The following is a 26,084-nucleotide window of genomic DNA, read 5'->3' as shown; positions in this document are numbered from 1 at the left end:
AGAAAGAATTTTATACAGATGGTGCATCTCATGTATGGTCAACATTCAAGATTATTCGCAATGCTGTCAAGGACAAAGTTGTTGATGCTACAATGAATGGCAAACGAACGGCAGCTATCATTAACTACATCAATGAGTACGAGGGTGATCAAAAATATTTCTTCGGAGTAAAATTTATTGTGTTAATAGAAACAGATAGTTGGATTATCCGTGACAAATATGATCCTGTCCTTGGTAATAAAACAATTGCCATATTAAGTAAAAAGTCCAGACCGGGTCTATTGACTGGTATTGATAAACCGTATTATGAGTGAGCGTACCCTGTAACAGCAGTTATTTATGGAATCTATGAGATAAATAAAAAACCCAGCGTTGATAAACTGACACCCATGAAATTTTTAAGGTTAAATTGTGTAGCCGAACGAGTAATAGAACACTTTAAAAACGCGATGCGTGGAAACGGATTAACTGATTTAAGACGTGAAAAAATAAACTCGTGGGCTGATTCCGTTAAGGATACCGGTGCTACAATAAAAGATATTGCTGAATTAGGAAAAATATTAAAATTTCCAATAATAGTATCAACGATATCCGGAGAAATATTATACGAATCAAATTATAAATCGAAAGGAGCTCCAATAAATATCATTGATCATAATGCGCACGCATGGACCAGCGCAGTAACAATATTTCCACGTGATCGAACTGTTAGATTTCACCCCCCAGATAATTCTGGTGGAGGCATGTTTAATTTTATTAACGAAATAAGTAAAAACGATCCTGTGTCGGTATGGTTATTTAAAAGTGATGAGGAAGGTGGATTTGATCAGTTTGTTAAACCAAACCGTGAAATATATCGAACAGAATCTCTCCACGACGAGATGAAAAATCTCGCGGAGAAGTTTTTCAAGTGCAAACACGCGGAAAATACTAACAAATTAATAACTAATTGTTTTATCGTTCCATCTGTTGCGGCTCATTTTGCTAGAGAAAAAAATTCATGGAAACCAACACGATTTGATTTACTCGAGGACGTACGCGCAAGTTGCGTCGAATACGGACACGGTGGATTATGGAATACCAAGTATAATTACAATGCTGTTATTTCGGTTGATGTGGTTGCATGCTATCCGGGAAGTTTTCTAGGATGCGGAGATTGTTCTGTGTACTTTAAAAGATTTGGTCACCCTACAAACGAGATGACGCGAGTGGCAATTAATGGACCGTTACCTGATTTTTTATCTGACTGGATTCGCTTGTGTTGAATCATTCGAGTTTAACGAAAATCTTCACCAAATTTATGTTTGGTTTGGGAGACATTTTTGTGAAAAACGTTGGGCTCCTACAGTTTTATTACGATATATGCTAGATTGTGCGGTACTGACATCGCTTGTTGTCAGTAAGGCAATTATATCATATCACGCGCAGACCGAAGTTTGGTTGCCCATGCCAGATTTTATCAGTCTCAATGAAGTTATTAAGGAATTTAAGGAAAAATGTCCTGGTGTATCCGAAGATGATATTATCAAAGAAGCTCCTAAAATTCTCGAGATTAAACTTAAAAATAACGAAAAAAAACGCAAAAGATCTCGGTAGAAGAATTATAGATAAATTTACTCAGGGTGGTGCATATGATCATAAAAGACATTACGCACGGTTAACTCTAGATGATGCCGAATACGATTTTATAATCGCTGATACAACAGCGAGAGATATATTTGTGAATCGAGAAAGTGTTTATTTATCCGACGGAACAAAATTGGGTACGATCGTTAGTTACATAAATGATGTCTCCCCACAGCATACTCATCTAAGATCTTCTATGTTGGCTTATATTTCTATAAATTTATTATCGATGATTAATAGATTTCCTGAGACCGCAGTCAGAGTCTCAACAGATTCGTTTTATATTTTGAGTAAATATTTAGAATCTGTTATGGAATTTATAAGTAGTGATGAACGATGGCGTTCGTGGAGAATAAAAAAGGAAATATTACACAATTGTACAGAATCAGCAGATGTTCCGATGAGAGATTTTTATCGTAAGTGTAATAAAATATCAGAAATGTCGAAAGCGCCGTCGGTGAGTGATCCAATAACTAGATATAAGACAGTATATCTCAAAGGACCTGGTGGATGCGGCAAGACGACTCGAGCATTTAATGTTTGTAGAAATTCAGATATGATCATGCTGACACCCACACATAGACGTGCACGAGAGATGAAACAACGGCAAGTACAATCGTGCACGTATCATAGTTTCTTTCGGTGGCGCGGGGATACATGGACTCCTGAACGAATGGGAGAAAAATATATACCTAAAATAATTATTTGGGACGAGATATGTACTGTGTCATTGGATACATTAAAAACGTTTCTTGATTGGTTGTTGACGAAAAATACCGCTATAATAATGTGTGGCTATCATGGTCAGCCGCCGCCTTTTGTTGGACCATCTTCACATGATTGATTAAAAAATTTCGTTGATTATTACGAAGAAATAGATGATGATCATAGAGCTCTTTATGAAAATTTAAAGGAGTTTAAAAATTAATCAGATTACAATCAAACAAAATTCAGTGTGAAATAATACGCGGAGTGATCTCAGAGACCTCAATGAACGATTTTTTGAATTTATGGAGACCCAACGATTTGATAGTAGCAAGCAGAAAAATAATCAGAGACGCTTTATAACAGCAGTTATTTCAGCTGCATAAAGAAAAATACTCAGAATTGCCCGTACCGTTATGTTATAGACCATCAGATACACGAAAACAGAATATTACTGTTGATATTCCATTGCAGACTGAGAAACAAAATCTCGTATTAAATGATATTGTCACTGTTGATATCAGTGTTGTCGAAGATGCATTACGCGCTGACAAATCTCCATGGGTGTTGGAATACGCTATGACGATCCACTCGTCTCAGGGATTAACTATTTCTGATACACGAGTCTGGATTGTAGACGATCGTATTGAGTGGTCAAATTTAGTTTATTTAGCGGTATCAAGGGTTAGAAAAATGTCTCAGTTACGGAGAATTATAATTCCTGAAATCGTTAATAAAACCAGCATCATCATCGACGATGATATAATAAGAACAAAATTAATCGGATACAAACAATTTGACAAAAAAAAAAAAACGCGACTTTGATCTTGATGTTGAATTTATTATTGAGTTAAAACAACAGCAGAATAATCATTGCGCAAGTTGTAATTGTATAATGCTGTGGAGGTATTCGGATAATGATTCAAGACAATTTACCGTAGACAGAAATGATAGTAGTCGCGGTCATACACGAGAAAATGTGATGTTGACCTGTCTTGAGTGTCATCGACGTAGAGGCGCCAGCGCCTTGGGTGCTAGTTAAGTGATCGCGGTGGTAGTTGTGTATCCTCGGGAATTACTTGTAGTTGTTCACGTGTAAATCCACGTTGAGGAGCAGCCGAATCTAATCTGTAGATTGCGGGTCTGCCTCGGGATCTTGTCACAGTGGATATTTTGTGTGTGGTAACACACCAAATAGGATCAGTCGCTCTCGCTTTACCACCTTCAAGTTCATCCGTTTCATATAAATATCTAACTGTAACATCACCAAGTATTTTTTGTTTTTCAATATCCTTTCGTTGTATTGGTATATTTTTTTTTTGTAATTGCATTAATGGGTTTCATGTTGGTTGTTCGTGTAATCTCATTATTTAATGCAGCTATCACATTTGGTAATCTTGCAACCCATTCGCGAGATCTTTTATCTTGAATAAATTCCTTCGCGTATTGATATCCAAATAACCGCTCAGCTAGTTGTTCGATTAAATCGTTCAACAATTGCCTGATCACGGTGAATTGCAGTATGTCCTCGTCGTATTTTGGTATTATGTTGTTTCATTAATGATGATACTGGACCAATAAATTCTTTGCCAGGATCAACCTGTAATAGTTGTGGTCATCGCAGACCACCTTGTTGATAAATTCGTTCAAATGCATCAGATACTTCAGAAGATGTTTTAGTTGATAGCGGCTCTGCCTCTTTATATCTACTTGCAACATCAACAACAGTTAACGCGTACTTGTATGTTTTTCTACGTACAGTATCATGTGGTAAAAATAAAATATCTGCTTGATGAACTTCATTAGGAACACTAACATCGAAATACGCGTACTGAATTCGTTTCGGTAGTGGTAGGTAAATTTGCCATATCGCTTGCCTGGATAACCACGCTTCAGCAGTAGAATGTTTAACCGCTGCTGCATCAGCAAGTTTACTAATTGCTGCTCTGCCTCTCCAGTATCCTCTTGGAGTATAATAAATTTATTCCATTATATATTACCAGATCCAAGCGCTAATTTACCTTTCATCGCAGATCTTACTAACCAATTAGCTAATTGTTCTTTGATATTTTTATTTTTTTATAGAATCTAGCGCGTGAATTAATTTCACATCTGCAATATGCCTATCTTGTAGATTTTTACTTTTATACGCAACATCATGAGCGTGACATGCTTTATCAATAGCGTTTATTGGTTCCTCGCATGGTTTTGGTTGATCCTGATTATCAAGTCTAATATCGAGTCGAGTACCAGGACCGCAAAAATTATATCCTGGGAGATGTTTTTCTCCTGGGTATTTAGCCCATGGAACACCTGGAAACTTTGACATCAATTTAGCAATATCACCACCGCGCTTATTAGGTAAAAACGAAAATTTCTTTCTACCGCATACAGCACATTTTCCACCATACTCTATTTTTTTTTATTTTTTGTTGTAACCGTAGCTAAATCAGTAGTTAGAGTTTTAGATCTGCAACGTAAACAATATAGATTCATGTTATAAAATATATGGATATAATTGATTTCTCAGCAACTCGGCGACGAGAGCCAGTTAAACACCACCCTGCGTTACCAAATTCCATCAGAATGATTATCATAGTACCATCTGGATCGGGTAAGACGCAATTATTACTTAATTTGATAATGAGATGGTTGAAATGGGATAAATTGTATTTGGTAGCACCATCCGTTGATGATCAGAGGTGTTATGAAGTATTAAAAGACTTTAACGAAAATGCAAGATTAATAAATGACGATGAAAATATTATTAATTTTGTAACAGATATCGAAGAAGCACCGTCCGTAGATGATCTTGATGGGTTTATTAATAATTTAGTTGTGTATGATGATGTGATGCTAGACAAACAAACAAACCCAGCTAGAATATATTCTCGTGGCAGACATAAAAATACAGATGTCATTTATGTTACTCAACGATACACACAAATTCCGAAAGTGATCAGAGATAATTGTAATATTTTAGTTGTGTTTAATGGCGTAGACACACATACGCTGCGAAATATTCATCAAACTTGGTGTGGTTGTGACATGGATTATAATAAATTTAGAAATTTCTTTCCACCAGCGCAAGCTACTCCGCATGGATTTATAACAATAAATTTGCACGATCGTAGAACAAGATATGGTATTGGACTTGATAAAATATTTGGATGAATAGCAGCAGAGAGGGAGCGACCTCAATAGAGTGTTCACGTGGTAAAATAAACCATTCTACGAACAACAAAAAAAGACAACGACAGTAAAGTAACATCAATTTGAGAAATCTTTTGGAAGACTTATTTTTGCTTCAATTTGTGTCGACGCTTTTTTAAATCTGTCGACGCTTTGTATTTTTTCTTTGCTCGTAGAATGGTTTATGTTTAGTTTTTCGACGCTTTTCGATCTTGGCCTGTTCGCCCTCTCTGCTGCTGACGTAAATGATGTGCCCAACACTCAAATGATGTGTCCAACACTCACTTCGCTGGCGTGAAGTGTCTCTTCACCTTCGGGAGGCAATATACGAAAGCTTCATCTCTCCTCCAGAGATTAAATAACCAGTCAAGACACTGTTTGTTGCTTTACAAGCGCAGCAAAGAGAAAGAGAAATAGTTTACATAATATTAGACAATTGATACAATCGAACCTGGAGATGCGATAGATGGTTTAGTGAGTGATATCAGGGCAATGGAAGATCTCTTGAAGGTTGCAGTACCTTACGGTCAAAACTGGAACAATTATGAAATACTCTTAAATATCCAAGAAATGAAATAGGTAAAACTAATTTTAGCACAAAATGGCTGACTTGAACAATAAGACAACTACCAATACCCTGTCAGAAAAAAAAAAGATTTATCAGAAATTAAAAGAAAAGAAAACACGATGCCACAAAGAAAAAAAATTAAATGAAAGCACGATGATTCATTGGTAAGAAAATATGATTTATTTATTGCATATCTGAATGTTAAGAACAAAAGGATACGGGATGTTACATGTACTGGTTTTATAATTGAACTGAAGTTGAACAATAGTAACGAGATATGAAGGATTATGAAGATCAAGCTAGTATTAATAACATATGTGCGGTATCAGTGTTCATAATGAAATTTACACAAAAAAATTTGAATAAATCAGATAACCGATTTAGAACAAAAGGTTACAAAAGAATCGTACTTTCTAAAAAATAAATGAGATAAAAAACTTTCGCATTAAATAATGGAATTTAAACCGTTAAACCCAATATTGCAACATATAAAGTCAATCAACTGAAAATAATACTATGTTGTTTGAAAGAACTCGTATATTGAAAGAGAAAATGAAAAAAAAAAAAAAAAAAAAAAAAAAAACGCAATCATTAGATGACAAAATTAAACTAATGTCTGGTTGTACATTGCTTTTGATTCTTGGCATTACATCACGTTGGGACTATCTCCAAGCAACTGGTTTTCCAAAAAATGTTGGTACAAATTTGTGTTTGTAAGTGTTTTGAAATTAAAACAAGGTGTCTATTAAACAATCAACTTACATACAAGTATTTACGATGTCATTTTTATCGCTATCAAAATAAGTGCCTTGCACCGAACACGTTGATAGATGGGTGCACAAAAGAACGTTAATATATAGGGAAATAGATGTATTTGAAAAATTAAGAAAGAAATTAAAGAGACGATATAACAAAAAACGTTGTACAGTAATCATATGGACACTACAAGAAATCTAAATAAATATCGTTCTCTACAAAACCTCATTTCATTAGGGGAGGAAATGAAAGCGTGAAAATTATGGTTGCTCAGCCACAAAAGACAGAAATTTTGTGGAAAAAATCGTACTCTGTGTAATCAGCTCATTTTTTCACTGCTTTTAAAGATATGTATATTGGAGATCTTGATTTGATTAAATTACTTGTTTTATCCGATATGTCGGTAAAGTGTGTGTGTGTGTGTGTGTGTGTGTGAGAGAGAGAGAGAGAGAGAGAGAGACTACTTAAGCGCCAGTCATTGAATCTAATCCGGGAACAGACTCGCAAATCCTGCGTAAATGTTACCGTTTTCAATATGGACGACAAAATGACAAGTTTTCATCGTCGCGTTACAAAATAGTACTTTGTTTCAGTATCATGGACCTCAAGAAGAAGCTTAAGTCGTTGATACACAAACAGGTGCATATTTTACAAACTGTTGTTGTTTAAAATTGCTTGGCATTCAAGCCAACGGCTTCTTTGGGTACATTTTTCTGAGGTTCGACAGCACAGTCACTCTTACTGAGAACAGTGGGAGGGGCTATGTATATAGATTTAAGCACCATATGTACCGGACGTAAGCATTATACGAAAATGGGTAAAAATAATAAAGTTTATAATATCTTCAGAGCGAAGACAAACTCTGTATTCCTGCACTTGTTTTCACACCAGAAAATTTATTACGTGTTGTCATTAATCCAGCCTCGAAATTACATTGCACTAGCGTTTGTCAGTGATTTTTGCTTTGAAACCCAGTATGTTGATACAGTCTTTGAATGTTTTTATTGCCAGAAATGTTGTTTTAAATTGGAAGTAACTGCCAGCTTAAACGCTTGATTGGTCTTAGCGACTTCTTCAATACTGTACTGGGTTTATGTGGAACATACTCGTGCATGGCATGATGTGAACTATCTACACGTGGTGGGAGGTTCAAGTGCAGCTGAAACAGTTTAAAAACATCACTGGTCTGGAGCTAAGTTATCGTTGTGCCAACCGCTGCTCTCAAAGCATTATTGGAATTGGCATTGACTAGGTTGTATGGTAGGGAGTTCCACAGGCAGTAGTCTTATATTGTAGGACATCAACCCTGATATATCAGTTTTGGGGTTGAGGTCTTACTGCCTAATTAATGGCACTTGTGTAGATTGTTTTGATGTTGACTAACATCATAACAAAAAGTAAAAATTTTAGGAATATCTCACACGCTTTGTAGCCCATATCAACACTTTTCTACAAATTGAAGTCATAATGTTTAAGTCAGATTTAGCTTACTCTGACATCTTTTTTCTATTAGACTAAGTTGAAGTTTGTTTCTTGAACAAAACAAAAATATATTAATGTTAAAAAAAGTGTTCAGATAGCTTTGTTTCATGCAAATTCTTATCATCCTTTTAACTGATTTTGGGGGCCTTGAGTGACAGAGTGGTCTAAACCGCTCTCATTACAGATCACTGCCATCTCACCTCTTTCTGTGTGGGTTTGAGTCTCCGATTCGGCCGATGTGGGTATGTGAGAAAGCTTGCCAGTAGCTTCTTGTGGGTCAGTGGTTCTTTCCAGGGTTTTCACGGGTTTTTCCTCCACCATTAATACTGGCTGCCATGTATACCTATCGTGTGCTGAAAAATGGCGTTAAACCCCACAACAACAACAAAAAAATAATTGATTCTGGTATTCACAGCTTCCATCACATTCCAGGTCAATGGAACTTGAGAACATATCAATTTGCTTGTGTGAGTATTTGAATTTATTAGAAAAAGGACATCAGAGTAAGTAAAGTCTGACTGAAACATTACGACTTTAATTCGGAGAAAAGCATCAATATGGACTGCAAAGTGTGTGAGATATTCTTGACAATTTGAATTATCATTCCTATGTTAACTGACATTGGAACATGCTACACAGCACTGTTATTTTGGCAGTAAGACCTTGATCCCCAAAACATAAATCTCAAGGTTGAATGTCTTACATTGTAGGACTACACAGGCAGATTTCTGATGTGAAGAAGGAGTCCTTGTACGCATTGACTCTGGTAAAGAGGATGGCAAATCTGCATGAATGGCAAAAGTGTAAGCTCCAGTCTGATAGAGGTATGGTGCTGCTGGGATGTCAGCTAACTGGTGTACAATCTGATACATCACAACAGTTTTTGCTTGTTGTTGTCAGACTTCTGATTCCAGATGTTGGAGTATGGTGGTGACAATGCTGGTTTGTCGATATTCACCAGTAGTAAACCAAGCCACCCTTCATTATACTGCTTCAGGTTTGGCAATGGTTAATTTGGTAGATGGGCCTCAAATGGTTGGTGCAGACTCCAACTGTGGACGTACAAAGGATTTGTCACAAATTGATTTTACTTGTTGGAGGCATGTGGGCTGGTTTCTATGAAGGTGCGCTATGGTATTATTAGCTTTCTTTGTAACCAAGTCAGTGTGACTTTTCTGTGATGAGGTGCTATCACTGGTGACTCCCAAATAATTGTCTTTGGATGCCATCATCAGTTTGACAGTTGCTAGAGCCATCATAGACATGGATGTCATGTACACTACACTCAAGAAGACTAGTAGGCCAACTTCTAAATTTACCCAGACAAAAATGCATGAGCTGGGAGCAGACAGTGATTACTTGTGACAAACTGCATAGACCACCATCTGCCAGCATATTATACTGAACCAGATCTGGATCTATGCAGTTTGCAGTTGGATCGAACTTATATGCAGAAAGTATACATGTATGTGGTACAGGATATTGTGATACTTTTTCACTGTCTGTAACTTCCTCTATTCATAAACTGTTGGGTGGAAAATCACCAGACTTGTTATGTAGCTTGCCCATGTAATAACCATACTTGAGAGGATAATGATTTTTGGATCTAATCCATGGGGTCCATATCAAAAGGATATTAGATTATTCATAGCTTGTTCTCACAGATAGAATGAAACATTTATGATCTTTCCATCATCCTGGTATTTTATAAGGAATTCCTTCTAAATTTATTCCAGTAAAATTTACATCCAGTAGGTATTCTTATAAAAGATGAATAATGTTCTGAGTAAAAATGAATTTCTGTCATTTTATTTGCTATGAAAAGATTCATTTTCTCATTGTTGAACTTTAAATATAGAAATTCAATTCCATCAAAATTAATGTTACATCTGTCAGTTTTGTTATATTGTTGTCTTTTGCTTGGCTTTCCATACCTGTTTAGATTGTGCTCTATAGTTTGATACTTTTAATAGGATTGGATTTTTTAAAGAAAAACAATTTGCCAGGTTTTCTGCACTGGTTATCCTGGCTGTTGAAAAAAGACCTTGCATATCATAGATGTTGTTAAAAGAAATTATAATTCCCTTTAGTTTGGTGTATGCTTGATAGGTGTAATTTGGGTTGTAAAGTATACAGCTTGCCCTAATCTTAGATGTGAAACTTTCAAAATTCTGCTAGCTGTGTTGGTCATTTTTCACTTCCTGATGTCAAAGGTCATTTGTAAAAAAAAAAGAAGTCAATAACTTTTAATACTTTTTGTATATTTTTTACTTCATTCATTGCACTTTCATAAGCTGACAAAATTATTTTTCTTCATTTTAAATAAATGCTAAAGTTTGTGTGCTTTGGACTTTGTCAGGCTGATTTTTTGAGCACATGGGATCAGCCATTTTGATCAGCAGTGTGCTAAGATCATTCATGATTTCCAAAACACCATCATGTAAAGAAATTTTAGCCACATTACATGAAAGTAGAACAGAGATACGGTATGCCAACAGTCTCTTCATTGTTCATATGGCAGATTCCAAGAACTTAAACTTACACCTGTCACTCTGACACAAGTATGAAATATCTGTAGAGTGCAACCTTAAGGCTTGGTGCATGGTGTAGTGGTAAACCTTAGGATATCACGAATGACTGTGTTTGCATGCATCCAATCAGAGCAGCATTTACATAGATACATAAGAGACATACAGGGTCTGCCCAGTTGTCAGGATACAGACTTCAAGGATATGTCATACATGTAATTGTCTCACATTCATTGCAGGACTCACAACAGTCACCAATTGAAGAAAAGATAAGTCATGATGACTTTCAGAGGGAGCCTTCTTTTACCAAATTTAATGTAAGTAAGCAAACAAGAACATGGATTGAAACTGCAATGCCTATTCTTTCATTTTACTCTTTGTAGCACTATGCCCAGGCACTATCTTTAATCTTTCATTTTACTCTTTGTAGCACTATGCCCAGGCACTATCTTTAATCTTTCATTTTACTCTTTGTAGCACTATGGCCAGGCACTATCTTTAATCTTTCATTTTACTCTTTGTAGCACTATGCCCAGGCACTATCTGTAATCTTTCATTTTACTCTTTGTAGCACTATGCCCAGGCACTATCTTTAATCTTTCATTTTACTCTTTGTAGCACTATGCCCAGGCACTATCTTTAATCTTTCTGTGCATGAATCAGAACCAAATCCGATAATGCTGATGCTGTTTATGGATTGGGGAAAGTATCCACAGAAGGATTTTTCTTTGTTGGGTCCATATGGTAAAGCTGCAAAAATTGTGGTCCATTAAAAAGACTAACACAGAAGTTATTGGAAATAATATATTTTTTCCTGTATAATTTTTAGCTTTTCCTGTTTTTAAGAGTCATTATTCTGAAAATGTAAACATTTGTTTCAATATTTGAGATTTTTTGGTTGAAGAATGAGCAAGATTGATTTTGAATTATATAAGATAGATCTTATATATTGAATATATCTTTGCTGATGCTGGGAAAGAAAGTTAAAGAGAATATGGAGTATGGCACAATCTACAACACATTAGTCAAATTGTACTTATAAAGTGATGAATATTTTAAAACTTATTTTTGAACTTAATTATTTACCCTAACAACATTTATGACCTGATTGCAAAGTGATTCTGGATCATGGATTGCTGATGTCCATTTGTCAGTCAGTCCATCAATCTGATGATCAAAAGTAATTTGGAGAGGATTAAAGATGTTGATTGATTATGGATGGGTTACTCGATAGCTCAAATTGCACTGGATTGGTTTCACTTTGGTGTTTAAAGTTTGTTGAGATTTCTAAGCATGTCAGTGTCAAAATACTAAATCCAAGAAACTAAAATATCACAAAATCCAATGATGGTTGGAAACAGGGAATTTCATTGGTTGTAGTCAAGTTCAAAGGGACATAAATACATGTATGCTTTATGCAATTCCTGTAAAGCTGATTTTAAAGTCCGTTACAGTGATAAAAATGACATCACATGTCTTGCAGAACCCCAATCTCATATAAGCTTATTAAGCACAACAACAAATATGCCGCCACTGAAATCTATGTTCGCGGAATCATCAGGCAATGAGGATAAAGTTAGATATGCAAAGACACTATTTGCCATCTGGAGAATGCTACCAGCAATCACAATTTTTTGGCAAAATATGCATTAAGCACTAGCATGAACAACCACATTGCAAAATCTGATAAACACCACTGAACTTGATTTAATCCTTTGTAAACATGAATGTAAACCAAACTAAAGTATATGTCACCAACTGGTATTGTAATCAATGTTGCTTGGTCTTTGTTTCAGTTTATTGTACTATGTATGACAAATAGAAAAAAAACTTTAAACAACTGTTCTAAAATCTGCTCAAGAGAATTTAATCAAATTTGTCAGAAAGCATCCAGGCATTAAGGACTTTAAATTTGTACAGATGATGCTAATCTACCATAAAATGTGGATGCTATTTAAAAAAATAGAAGACCTTTGAAATGACTTAATAGCAAAAGTGCTAAACAGAATTTGATGTAGAATCCTGGATGGTTTGTAGAAGTGATGCCAGTCTGCCATCAGATATGGCATCCATTACTAAAAATAGAAAACTTTCAAGTGACTTCATTTAAAAAACAGCTCAACAGAAATTGACCAAATTTGACAGAAAGCTTCTAGGCATGCCATCTTGCAGCAATGCTGCCAATTCTCTGCCAAATATGGCTACAGTTAGCAATGTTGCCAATTCACTGCCAAATATGGCTACAGTTAGCAGTGCTGCCAATTCACTACCAAATGTGGCTACAGTTACTGAAAAAAAAGAGAAAAACTTAAAGTGACTTTTCAGAAAAAGGTCTCCAGTATTTGACATAATTTCACAAAAATTACTCTGGCATGAAGGGCTTTCAAACATGTTAATTCACTTTACAATATGACTGCCATTACTAAAGCTAGAAAAATCATAAAATTTGCAAAAGTTGACCGGATATTTGACAGAAATTATTCTGACATGAAGGGCTTAAATGTCCATGAAACTGATACTGTTCTGGCATCAAATATGGCCAGTATTGCTAAAATTAGACCAACCTTTTAATGACTGTTTCAAAACCACCCAAAAGAATTTGATCAAAGGCAGAAAGCATCCAGTCAATGAAGATATTTTTAGTTCGTGCTAATGATAATGATCAGGCATCAAATATAGTTGTCATTTATAAAAACAAAAGAGCATTTTAACAATACTATTTTAAAAAACAACAATCCTGCTGAAAAGAATTTGATTGACTTGAGAGAAAGCATACTGGTGTTAAAGGCCTTTTAGTATTGGCTAAAATGATGCTTTTGTACAAATATGAATGAAGATATTACAAATAAAGAAACATAGAAACTGAGTTCATACTGTACGTAATTAACAGCTCTTGAAGAAATTTCTACATACTACTGATCCAGATTTCTTGGTCAACTGATTTTTTGCTGTTAGGCATATATTTGTCACATGAGTGATCTCAGACCCACATGGGGTTCTTATCTTTGTAAGGACTTGATTTTCTCTTCCCCACGAATTATAAACCAATATTATGTTGGGATACAGAATTTAAGCAGCAACCATTAGCAGCATTTGAACCTGTCTCTATGGATTTCGTACGTACAATCGTGATGAAGAGTGCACCAAAGTCATGTGAACTTGAACCAATTCCAACATCACTGCTGCTTGAGTGCTTAGATCCAGTATTGCCTTCACTAACTGATGTTATTAATACCTCTCTCTCATCCGGGGAATTCCCATCATTTTTCAAAACTGCCATTGTAAAGCCTTTGCTGAAGAAACCAACACTAGACCATAACGATTTAAAGAACTACCGCCCAGTTTCTAATCTCTCATTCATATAAAAAATCTTAGAAAAGGTTGTTCTATCCCAGCTTGTATCTCATCTAAATTCAAAGTCTTTTTAGCAATGTACAATCTGCATATCGCCCTTGCCACAGTGCTGAGACTACTCTTCTAACAGTAGTTAATGACATTCGCTCTGCATTGGATAGCGGAAAGATTACAGTCCTCACCTTCCTTGATTTGTCTGCCGCATTTGACACAATAGATCATGATATATTACTTCACAGTCTCCAGCATGTATTTAGCATTCATAACAGCCTTACTGTGGTTCAAGTCCTACTTGGTCAACAGGACACAAATTGTATCTGCAAATGGAATACACTCCAGCCCAGTTGATCTATGTTGTCGTGTTCCACAGGGGTCTGTTCTTGGACCTGTTCTCTTCATTCTGTACACTCAGTCACCCTCAAGTGTCATAGATCATCATCCAGTTTCTCACCAGTTGTATGCTGATGACACCCAAATATACAAATCTAGCCACCCAACTGAAGTTGATGCTACCATCCAAGGTTTAGAGAGGTACATTTCTGATGTGAAATCATGGATGACATGTAACAAGCTGCAGATGAATGATGATAAAACTGAGGCCATTTTGATCACAACACAAAGACTTTCTCATTCAAATCCTTTACCTCAAACAATAAATATCAGCAACACCAACATTAAATTCACACAATCAGTACAAAACCTAGGTGTTACTCTGGACAGTACTCTCACAATGCACCAACATGTCATGAACATATGCAAGGCTGCATATCTTGAGCTGAGACGCATCAGCTCAATTCGCAAATATCTTTCAGCGGATGCCACTAAAACACTTGTGTGTTAATTAGTACTTTTAAGACTGGACTATCGTAACTCAGTTCTGTCTGGTTCATCTCAATATCTGCTCCAGAAACTTCACAAAGTTCAAAACACAGCTGCTTGGATCATACTTAGAGTACCACGATCAGAGCACACCTCCCCGCTGCTCTGTACCCTACACTGGTTATCCATTCGATCCAGAATCAAACACAAAATTTGTTCTCTGTGCTACGTTTCACTGTCGGACTCTAGCCCAACATACCTATCCGACCTCACCCATGTGTACACATCAGCAAGATACTTACGCTCCTCTTCTGACAATCGTATACTCATTATTCCCACTATGAAAACAAAGTCATATGGACAGCGTTCTTTTGCATACCAGGGCCCAGCAATGTGGAATGAATTGCTAACTGAACTTAGACACAAAGACACAATGATCATATTCAAGAAGGCTCTCAAAACTCACTTATTTCAACTGCAAGAACAAACTTAAAAGACTGAATAATGTTTTCTATCTTAAATATTCTCAGCATGTTTTTTTTTTAATGTTTTCTAATTTCATGATGTTTGTTTTTGTAATCATTTCATTATATGTTTTTTATCTTATAGGTGTTGTCTAATGTTGTAAAGCGCTTAGAACTTCTAAAAATTAGGTGCTATACAAAGTCCTCATTATTATTATTATTATTATTATTATGTTGGGCAGCAGTTTGAGCTTGCAGTAGTTTTTCTAAAATAGAATAAGTCTGATTTTTTAAAAAGTTTTAGACATGATCATAGACAGTTTAGTAATGCAGTGTAATTGCATTTTTAGTTGCCTTTAAACTGCAGTAAAGGATCATTCAAGAGTACTCATTTGATCTGAGACATGAAGGAAATAATTTCTATATGTAAGCATTGGCAATTTATAGACTAAAACAATTCAGTGGGTTTTACAAATTCAGTATAAATGGGCACCAGTGTAAAATTCTGTTTATGACTTGTTACAGATCATTAGACCCTTCTGTGGGGGCCTCAAGTAACTGAGTGGTCTAAGTGCTCATCTTTACTGATAACTGCAATCTCACTTTTGTCTATGTGGGTTCAAGTCTCTCGCTTTTCCAGTACTGGTATGTGTGAGACCTTGCCAATAGCTTCTCATGGGTTGGTAGTTCTTGCCTGGGTTTTCCTGGGTTCTTCCTCCACCAGTTACACTGGCTGCCATGTAGAGCCTATCTTGTGCAGAGAAAATGGTGTTAAACCTAGCAAGAACAACAACAACATTTTCTTTGCATGATTTTGTAATAGTCTGTGATAATATGACATGATGCCCTTCAAATTCGATGCAAGAAAGTAAAATCTTGAAACTGAAAGATGCAGGCAAATCAATCTTTACTGCACAGCTCAAAATAATGTGGTTGTTAAATTATGATGTCATCAATATGGCATCAGATGTTACCCAAGTGTATCATAGCACCGTGAACTCGGATAGAGTTTGAATGTAAAATAACGTATTTGTAAAATTATTTGCAACTTCTGTTCTTTATTAAGTAATGAAAAACATTGGTGATAAAATTTGTATAATCACAGTTACAGTCCTGTTAAAGAATATGAAAAAATCATAAAAAACTTGAAGAGAACTTTGGAAATTTTCAGCACTTTACAACCAACATTAAATCTGTTGTTCAGATTATCTTTTGCAGAAAGCTGATGTGATCTCAATAATTTTGCCATACTGAAAAATTTCATTCACTGACATAACTGTTCATTATATGGTTGATAGGAGTAATCATTGATCTTCAATCTGTGCAAATTTTATGAAGTTTTATTGAACTATTATTTTATGTGAGGGTATATATTTGGCTAAGAGGAATGTAGTTTGCAGTTGGACTTGACTTATAAGCTAGTACGTATGGTATGCATAATTTCATATTGCTTTCTATCAGTAATTATTCTTTTTAAAAGAAATTTTTAAAGGATGTTTTTATTTTTGTGGAAGACTGATTGATTGTTAAAATAAAAAAATTCCACATAAATGACCAGTTATTGTATCAGTAAAACAATGTTTAATTGTTTTGCAGCAACAGCAGTCCTCAAACCCAGAGGAGGAACAGGAGGTGATAGATTCAATAGCAGAGGTCTACTTCAAAGATGAGACATATGACACCAGTCTACTTGAATTGGAGGTAGCACATGACCAAGAGACATGGAACTTTGACATGTCTTTTACATTTACATGTATTTATTGAATGCTGCTTCCATTCATTCAGATTAATCACATTAATTTCTAATTCTGTTATTTATTTATTCAGACCACTCCCAACACTCCAGATGTTGGCAGGTGTACATGTGTGTCAGTAAAAACTGGGAACTTGTCAGCAGTATTAAGGTTTATGGTTACAGTTTTTTGAAAATCATTGTACTTTCACATCGGTTGCCATATCCAACTTAAACTTACTTTGGAAGTCACAAACACATTTTAAAGTTTTTATCCTAAAATACTTGGGTTCCTTTCTGGCCAACATTTGCAGATAGCTTTGTCACCACAGTGCATGTCTCGGGTGAAAGACTTGATTTGATGGAATCCTTTATATACCTTGTCTTTAGCTCTTCTGGTCATGTACTGGAAGAGCTTCTGCACTTTCCCTTTGTCTGTCATTCACTTGGCCATATTTCATTCACACAAGTTTGTTTTCACTGCTCCTTCTAATCTTCCTTTAGGTTTGCCATGAAACTTTATGATTCATTCATTCCAGAGTCTAGTTGGTCCTAAATGAAACTGGTGTCTCTTTGTCATCCATTAAGATCCCAGAGAAGCCATCTTTAAAATCTTGTCATTGCTACTACTTAAGAACAGATGGTTACATTGAAAGTATAATACCTCTTGTAATGTCATGTTGGACCTGGATAAAAATGGTGTCCCTCTTGTAAATCATGTTAGACCTGGATAAAAATGGTGTCCCTCTTGTAAATCATGTTGGACCTGGATAAAAATGGTGTCCCTCTTGTAAACCATGTTATTACTACTTCTGAATGGATGATCATATCAACATAGCGTTTACATTTAAAGGCTTCTTGTGGTCTCTGAATGGCGCTACATAAAAGTGGTGACCATCAAATAGCTAATATGTAAAGCAGTACATAGAGTTTTACTAACATTCAGTAAAGTGGTATCCATGACCATGCTTCCCTTGTACATTATAGTGAAGGAATGTTGTAATGGATAATTCATTGGCATCTGTATTTCTGAATACAATGGCCAAAACCTAATTTGTAATACACACTTGAGTAAGGCACTTTTAAATGCATCATTATTACATTATACACCATCCCCCCAATAACTTGCACAGAAGTGAGGGGTGGGTGGGTAGATGGTAAAATACTCAATTTTAATAGCATTGGGAATAATTGTTAGTAAATAGCTTGTACTGTTGAAGTTGTTTGCTCTTATGGATCAGTTACAGAGTAGCTATCATGCAAGTGTGATGATGACTTGATATAAAAACATAATGTTGATAATACAAAGCAGATCTAGTTTTAATTGATTGTAACAATGCAACAAACTCTTCCACAATTTTGAGTTGAAAACACAGTTGTCACTTAAAATTAGGTTCTCATGGAAACAACTACAGGCATTGCTGTGATGGTCATTTGACACTTTAAAAAATGTATGAATGTATGTGTGTGTGTGTTTTGGATTTTTAACATAGCTTTAACAATTTTGCAGTCATATTGCATTGATGTTTGCAGTGTGGCAGTTTATAGTGATGTCTCAACATGTTGCATGATGTCCCACCCAGTCACATTATCCTGACACCAGGTCGACCAGTCCTAACACTTACCTCTTAATGCTGAATGCCTAGTATGGCAGCTGTTAATGCCATTTTTATAAGTCTTTGGTATGACTCAGTCGGGGTCGACTTCCTGCATCAGAGGAGGATGCTCTAACTACTAGGCCACTGTTATGGTCCCCAAACCTTTGAATGCAAGAAGGCATATCACATTAATTTTATGATGACTTCATTTCAGATAAAACTGAAACTGTGAATTTCACTTGATCTGACTTATATAATTGGTTTTTATTTCTTAAATTGCTGCCACCAGCAGACATAACTAACATTTTAATTGATTGATATTTTGTCTGATATTATTATTTATACTGAGAAGGTCTTTTTAAAGAAATTTGAACAAAATATAACTTCTTATTAAAAGTTGTTAATTTCATGATGTTTATTAAAATTTCTGGGCTCATCTACTTTTTTCAGTGATAAAATGAGCAATATATCAACAGAGATCTCGGAAACACTTAATTACACGAATTTGGATGCCAATTTTTGATCTGGGATGCAGAAAATCACTGAGGCAGGAGTCCTCCGTACGCATGTAATAGGTGTGCGGTAAAATTCAAAGACTTGCCAGTCCTGCTTCAGCCACCTGCTTTGTGGGAAAATGTGTTGATCAGTTAGCTGTGCTGATATTTACAATGACAGAATTCAGTGACTGAAAGACCCCTTGATACATACATGTTGCCATTTTATAGGCGTACATAAAAAAGAACATGATGCAATAGCTCGGCTGCAAGTTCTAAGGCTTTGACTGGCGGCTGGGTGGGAAAATGTACTGATATTTACAGTGATTCAATTCAGAGGCAGAAAGACCCAGTAATGTACATGTGGTCATTTATAAAAGTACATAAAATAAACAACTTTAGCTTTCGTTATTGTGTTCATTTCCGAATGTAGCGGAATAAGCAGTGCACATGACCTCAGAATCAAGACATGTTGAGACTTAGACAAATGCCATTCGTAAGTGGGTGACAAGTTGCCTGAAAATGTAAACTTTGCCTTCTTCTGTTAGAAAAGCGAAAATGACTTCGCCATGTGATTATTTAAGAGGTATATTGACTGACCATACCATATTTTGTTTAAATGCCCCTCGCCTTAGCCCGGTTTGTTCTAGTGTTGTAGCAAAATGTATTCATCCAGGCATCAGTAGCTAGGCCTAGTTTTTATATCAATTACGTTGACAAACAAACTCTTGCCCATTCACAAGCATTATGTTTTGATAGTTGATTGACCATTAACCCTTTTCCGAATAAGGTAGCAACTATCAATTTCCTGCATGCTATCCTTTGATGATAAAACATACAAACCTGTGTTTTAAGATCAGAATCGGTGATCTGGATATATATTAACTGCCTCTTATACACTATTTTGTCATAAAATTAGTTTGAAACTGTAAGTGATACTATTTATTTACCTAAATTTACTACAAGTACGTATACAAGTAAATAAACCATAAATATGCAATCCTGTCAATGGACTGTTGTAATGAAGCTATATTACAGTGAGTGATTACATTACAAAAACCTCTCCTTCTAAAAATAGATGCACTTGCGTCTGTATTGATTCTCTATGAAAGAAGGGACTGCAACTTTTAATGGTGGGACTCCTATTTTTACCAAAATGGGAGTCCTGGACTCCTAGTTTTAAAATCTTAGTGAGACCTCTGTATCAAGGTTTCATTAATCAGTTGAATAGTATTTTATTCATGTTGAGCAATGGAGGTCTAATTAGGGGTATCTTTTATGAGATTAAATGGGATCTGCACCTGCCACAATATTATGAGTGGGTTTGCAAGTTACCAGGGTGCACTAAATGAGGGAGGTAATGTATTGTTTTTATTGGTAATGAGTCTTTTTTTTTATTTAAAGAAACTTCCTGAAAAACTAGAGCTTGAGCAAATCGACAATGATAGAATAAGGCTTCGGAGACAGCTTCAGTGTGTAAGTATAATGTTCCTTATTAGTCATATTGTTTCATTTAGCACGCAGAACATTCAGAACCATGGGTCACATTTGGGGGTGCTTCGAGAAAAATGGCGAATATTCGTGTGTGAAATTCCATTTAAGCATACCAGGAAAATGAAATTGATGTTGTTTGCCATGAATTGGTGCCAAGCACTCACCCTTGCCCATTTAAATCCACTGATATTCTACCCAAAACAGTCAATCTTGTGCAGTTTTAGGTTATTAAATGTGTACCTACAGATATGAAACAGTTGAAGCATGCTTTAAAATTAACTTAAGTGCTAATGTACTAGTTTCTGGTCTCGTCAAATCTGCACTTGTGTTATTGATATTTTACCACCAACCATACAGACATGACATTTTAGGAAGTGATCAAAATCATATGCTTTTTCAACCCTGAAACCAAATTCTGGATTGTTAAAGAAGGTTTGAGACTAAATCTATGAAGAAATTGGTGGGTTTATGAAATATATCACATGATTGATCAATTTATAGAAAATATCACAGGATTGATCAGTTTATCAAATAATCAAATAATTGATCATTTTATCAAAAATGTCACATGAAATTCGTTGGATGAGATGATTTACCTTAGATGAGCATAGTCACTTATTTTTGTGAACAGTTACCTACTTTCAAGGTAACCATCTAATGCTTTTAATGAAGCAGTTTTTCAGATTTAAGATAGAAAGCTTTTTAATATTTTCCAAAAATATTATCTCATGTAGCTGTAGATGAACTTACTTTGCCATTTACAAATTTTGACTTCTTACTCACATCTTTGTATTTTCCCATCACTTCATAGTGACACTAATGAGAATTCATTTTGTCCAAAATTTGAGTCCAGCATGAACCATGTCAGTGTTATTGTTTAGTATCAGGCTTCCTTGTCATAGAAGGAGGTCTTTTGAAACAGTTGATCAGAACATTTTTTGAAGCACTCCAGAAGAAAATTGGGGTTTCTTCCAGATAAGCACTCCACACAGTGATCAGTCACTGTTTCTAGATAAGCACTCTCCACACAGTTATCAATCACTGTTTCTAGATAAGCACTCTCCACACAGTGATCACTGTTTCTAGATAAGCACTCTCCACATAGTGATCAGTCACTGTTTCAGCAGTCATATAATTTTCATGTAAGATAAACTCAGTTTCCATCCATACTTCTTTGCCATTTATGTCACTGAATGACAGTGACCTGAACAGAACTGTGACATTGAGCTGCCAAGTACTGTATGTATCATGGTATCATGGTACATGTATGTGTGTACAATTTTAAAATTATAATTGGAAATTTGTTATGCATTTTTTTTCACTTTGTTGATAAATACATCAGATTTAAATTCATTGTTTAATCATGGTAGTAAAATATTTGCTATTTTGCATTGCTATCTTTTCCTGGTGCCACTCCAAAGTGAAATCCCTCCTACAGTTGGTAGTCTTAGAACAAAAACAATGTAATCTCAGTCTGATGCCTTAGTTATTTCCATTACTCGGCATATCTCCCTTCTTTCTCTTTGACTTATTATGGTGATCATGTGTTGCTGGCCACTCCACAGATTTCACCATTAAAATATATTTTGACATAGCCATGGTCAATCATATACATTATTATGTTGCATTTGACACATATACATTATTATGTTGCATTTGACATTTCTCCCTTGTCCTTATTTTTCCTTTTAAACCTCCCTCTTGCTCATATTTTGCAAACTGGTGTGATCAGAAGAGCCAGGGCAGGAATTCTTCAGACCCCTTCTCTAAGGAGGGAAGCAGTCTTCACTGGGGAGTCTTGCCATATCTTTTCATGTTCCCCTTTTCCTGATGTGCTAAGGTACTGGACTAAAGCCTGTTCCAGTTGCCTGGATGGACCTTATATATAATGCATTGGTTCAATGCACATTAAAACAAGGTTCTGGGACCCTCCATCTCTGTCAAAAGACCAAACCAGAATTGTCGCAGAAAGAGGGTTATGCCATTCTGAGGAAGGAGTCAGTAGAGAGGGTATCAGACATGAAAAGCTCAGGTTTCTGTTCCTGGATCTCCATGTTTTGAAATAAGAGGGGCAAATTTGACTTATTATTGATCTTTATCCATTAAGCAAAGTGTTTCAGAAAGAATGTTTCAAGATGGAGATGTCAACCTCAGGAACTCCATCAGGTCTAATAACTGGGCAGTCTCCATAGAACTCCAGGATGTCGACCTTCATATCCCTATCCTTCCATTCAACTAGAAAATCCTGCTCCTTTGTCTGTGTCACAAGGTCTTCCAGTTCTGTGTTCTTCCCTTCAGCCAGCCTTCCCCTCCCAGATCCTTTATCTGGTTGATATCTGTAATAACAGCTATTTTAAGGTCATTGGCAGTTCCCATCATCCTGTATTTTGACTGGTTGTATGCCACATTATACAATATGCCCTTCTGATGAATCTGCCCCTTTGTTGGAAGACTGTGATTCATCTGGGCCTAATCCCCAACCAGGAAGGCAGATCTGATCCCTTCTCAGAATTTTATTTATGTGGGATGAATTTCCACACCTGTACATGTATCTGAGTAGCAGAACTGTTTGAGAAGACTTCATAGTCTGCTTGTCTCTGCTTCATTATCATGGAGTCATTAACCATGACAGTGGACTTAATTACCCTAGGAACTGCACATTCAGGCTATTCTGTTCCTGCTGCTAGCAAACTGGCAGCCTCACGTGGGCTCTGTGACAGTATTGAATTCTCCTGGAGTCCAGATTTTTGTCACTATCTGAGTTGGTTGCTAAATCAAGACAAGTTCGGGCTGGAGTTCTGATACACAGTCTGGAACCTTACTCTCTCCAATACATTGATGCCCAGATTCATTTGGGTTGCTCACATAGAACCTGTGGTGTTGGTTCTGCAGGGCTTGTGGTTCTGGGAAGAATCATACCTTCATAAAAACAACCTGAAAATGCAGACTTTTTCTAGCATTACAGGTGTGTATCCACCACTTAAGACATTGAGGTGTTATGGTTGCCTTGAACGTCACATTGGTTATGACTTACCTCAGACATTAAGGGGGCATGCATGCCCCTTCTTTCTGCTGGAATGTCTGGAACCTCCTGTGATGGGTTGTGTCAGAGGACATTACTTTCAAACTACAGCATATTCCAGGCAAGAGATCTGTCTTGGCATGCATCCTATGCAGACAGGGCCAAGGCTGTCCTCACAAAATGGTCTCTGTACAAGTTGGTTGCAGAGACTCTTTTTCAGCTGTGGGCTTAAGCCAATGATATACTTGTTTATGATGAAGTTAAACAAGAAGCTATCCTTTTATGTCTCTCCAGTCCCAGACCAGTGAGCACGGTTGGTGGAGACCTTCAGTTGGAAGTGGGATTGACTGTATGCCTACACATTCCCACCTTTCAGATCAGTCTCTCAGGTTCTTCACAGAGTTGTTGTTGTTATTGTAGGGTTTAATGCCATTTTTCAGCACACTTTAGGCTATACATGGCGGCAATTATTAATGGTGGAGGAGGAACCCAGGAAAACCACGGAAAGAACCACCAGCCCACGAGAAGATACTGGCAAGCTTTCTTACATACCCACATTGTCTTCACAGAGTCAGGACCACTGTGTGGCAGCTCATTATGATAAGCCTCACCACCAGCCCCAGTTGTCATTGTTCAGCAATCTGCTTGACAAGCTGGTGAATGCTCCCAGGGATTTAACACTGAGGAGAGAGCTGTTGTTACAGTGCTGAGTGTCCCTCACACACAATAATCCAGAGTCTTGACCTTTATGCCAGGTTCATGTTGGACATTATATCTGCCAAGATAAGTTTCAGGACAAGGCCGCCAACTGCATCACCAGGCTAGAAGGTAATCAGTATCCAAGGTTTATGACACCAAGTGGAGAATATTATGTAATTGATGCAGTAGGAAACATTGCACATATCTGCCATCCATTAACTGCAGTGTTGTAGATTATCTCTGCTAAATCTCTACTATTAAGGGATATAGGGAAGCACTCTTCAATTCTCTTAAGTGTTCTATGGGCTTTACCATGGGTTGGACTTTCTTGCACTTTAATGTCTTGGTGGAGCATATTGTATGTTCTTTGGTCATTATCTAAACTGATTTTTGAAGCCTTGAGTGAGGCTATTTTCAAGAATCTTGTTCTTAAGGCAGTTTTCCTTCTTTCCCTACTGTTGATGAGGGGAAGGAGTGAAATTTATGCATTGTTGATTGAAAAGGGTGTCTACAATTCAGTTGTAAATATGAATTCACAAGTTGAATCTTATTAATAAGACTGTAATAAAATAGCAGTATATTAAGAGTACAAGAAATTTGAGATAACCTAATCTGTTACAGTAAAATACATTTTTTAATATTGTAAAATATTTTACTGTAAGCACAATAGCAAGTTGTTTTAAGTGAAACAATATGCCACATTTTTTATATATTGTTGGCATGGGACATAACTTTGTAGTTATGCAAATGTTGGAAAGTCATATATCTAAAGCAAAAAATAATTTCCATGCTTAAATGGTTATGCAATTGCTATTTATTTCTTCAGGTAATATAATTTCTCTTGCTGCCAGTTATCTCCAGTATGAACATATATTTAAGTTTTGTATGGTATCACTGGTATTACAGTGTATTCATATGTTTAAATATAAGTATATTTTTTTAACATGGTAAAAACATATTGGCATGAAGAAGTATGAAAAATATTTCACTAGTAATTTTTAATTTATCATTCCTAAGTCTTTAATGAAATGCAAAACATTTACCTTTGCCTGATTTTACTATCCTTTGAAATGAAAACATCACTTTGTAAACTTTTTCAAAAGTGTTGACAGTTTGAGAAACACATGTACTAAAAATTGACTCATATACATTGAATAACACTGCAAGCTCAGGCATTCAATATACCAGGACTTCAAGCCCAGTGTTTGTCCATTTTCAGCAAAAGCCTTAGTTTGTGCATATTCTTGGATGCAAACTCAGAATGTTCAAATATTTTGCAAGGTGTCCAGAAGAGTGTCCGAACTAGTGCTACAGAATCACCCTGCCTATGCAGGGGAATTACAACGAGTTATGGAACTGCAGAAGACCTTACAGCTGGGTAGTGTTATATGTGCAGATGCAAGAAGGTAAACATACAGAATTTACTACAGGAAACATACGTGCTTCACTAAGTTCACATATTACAGGAACATGAGGGAAGGGGATGAGTGAACACAGGAGCTGAAAATCTTTATTAATTGTACATGCAGACATTTGAATTTAACACAATCA

General features: G+C 36.1%; 1 protein-coding gene across 1 annotated transcript in view; it reads left to right on the top strand.

Annotated features, from left to right (window-relative positions):
• Nucleotides 1-7,389: 7,389 nt before the first annotated feature.
• Nucleotides 7,390-26,084, top strand: part of LOC149785768 (syndetin-like) — a 113,705-nt gene continuing 95,010 nt past the window's right edge. Inside the window, exons 1-5 of the mRNA XM_089979670.1 lie at nucleotides 7,390-7,486; nucleotides 11,097-11,174; nucleotides 17,091-17,195; nucleotides 20,723-20,794; nucleotides 25,815-25,939. Of these exons, the coding sequence (XP_089835796.1) occupies nucleotides 7,445-7,486; nucleotides 11,097-11,174; nucleotides 17,091-17,195; nucleotides 20,723-20,794; nucleotides 25,815-25,939 (422 nt within the window). The 5' untranslated portion in view covers nucleotides 7,390-7,444. The remainder of the gene's footprint in view (nucleotides 7,487-11,096; nucleotides 11,175-17,090; nucleotides 17,196-20,722; nucleotides 20,795-25,814; nucleotides 25,940-26,084) is intronic.

This window comes from Sinohyriopsis cumingii, chromosome 13 (genome assembly GCF_028554795.1).
Source record: "Sinohyriopsis cumingii isolate HCF-2022 chromosome 13, ASM2855479v2, whole genome shotgun sequence".
Classification (NCBI taxonomy): Eukaryota; Metazoa; Mollusca; class Bivalvia; order Unionida; family Unionidae; genus Sinohyriopsis; species Sinohyriopsis cumingii.
This window is presented reverse-complemented; position numbering and strand designations above follow the sequence as displayed.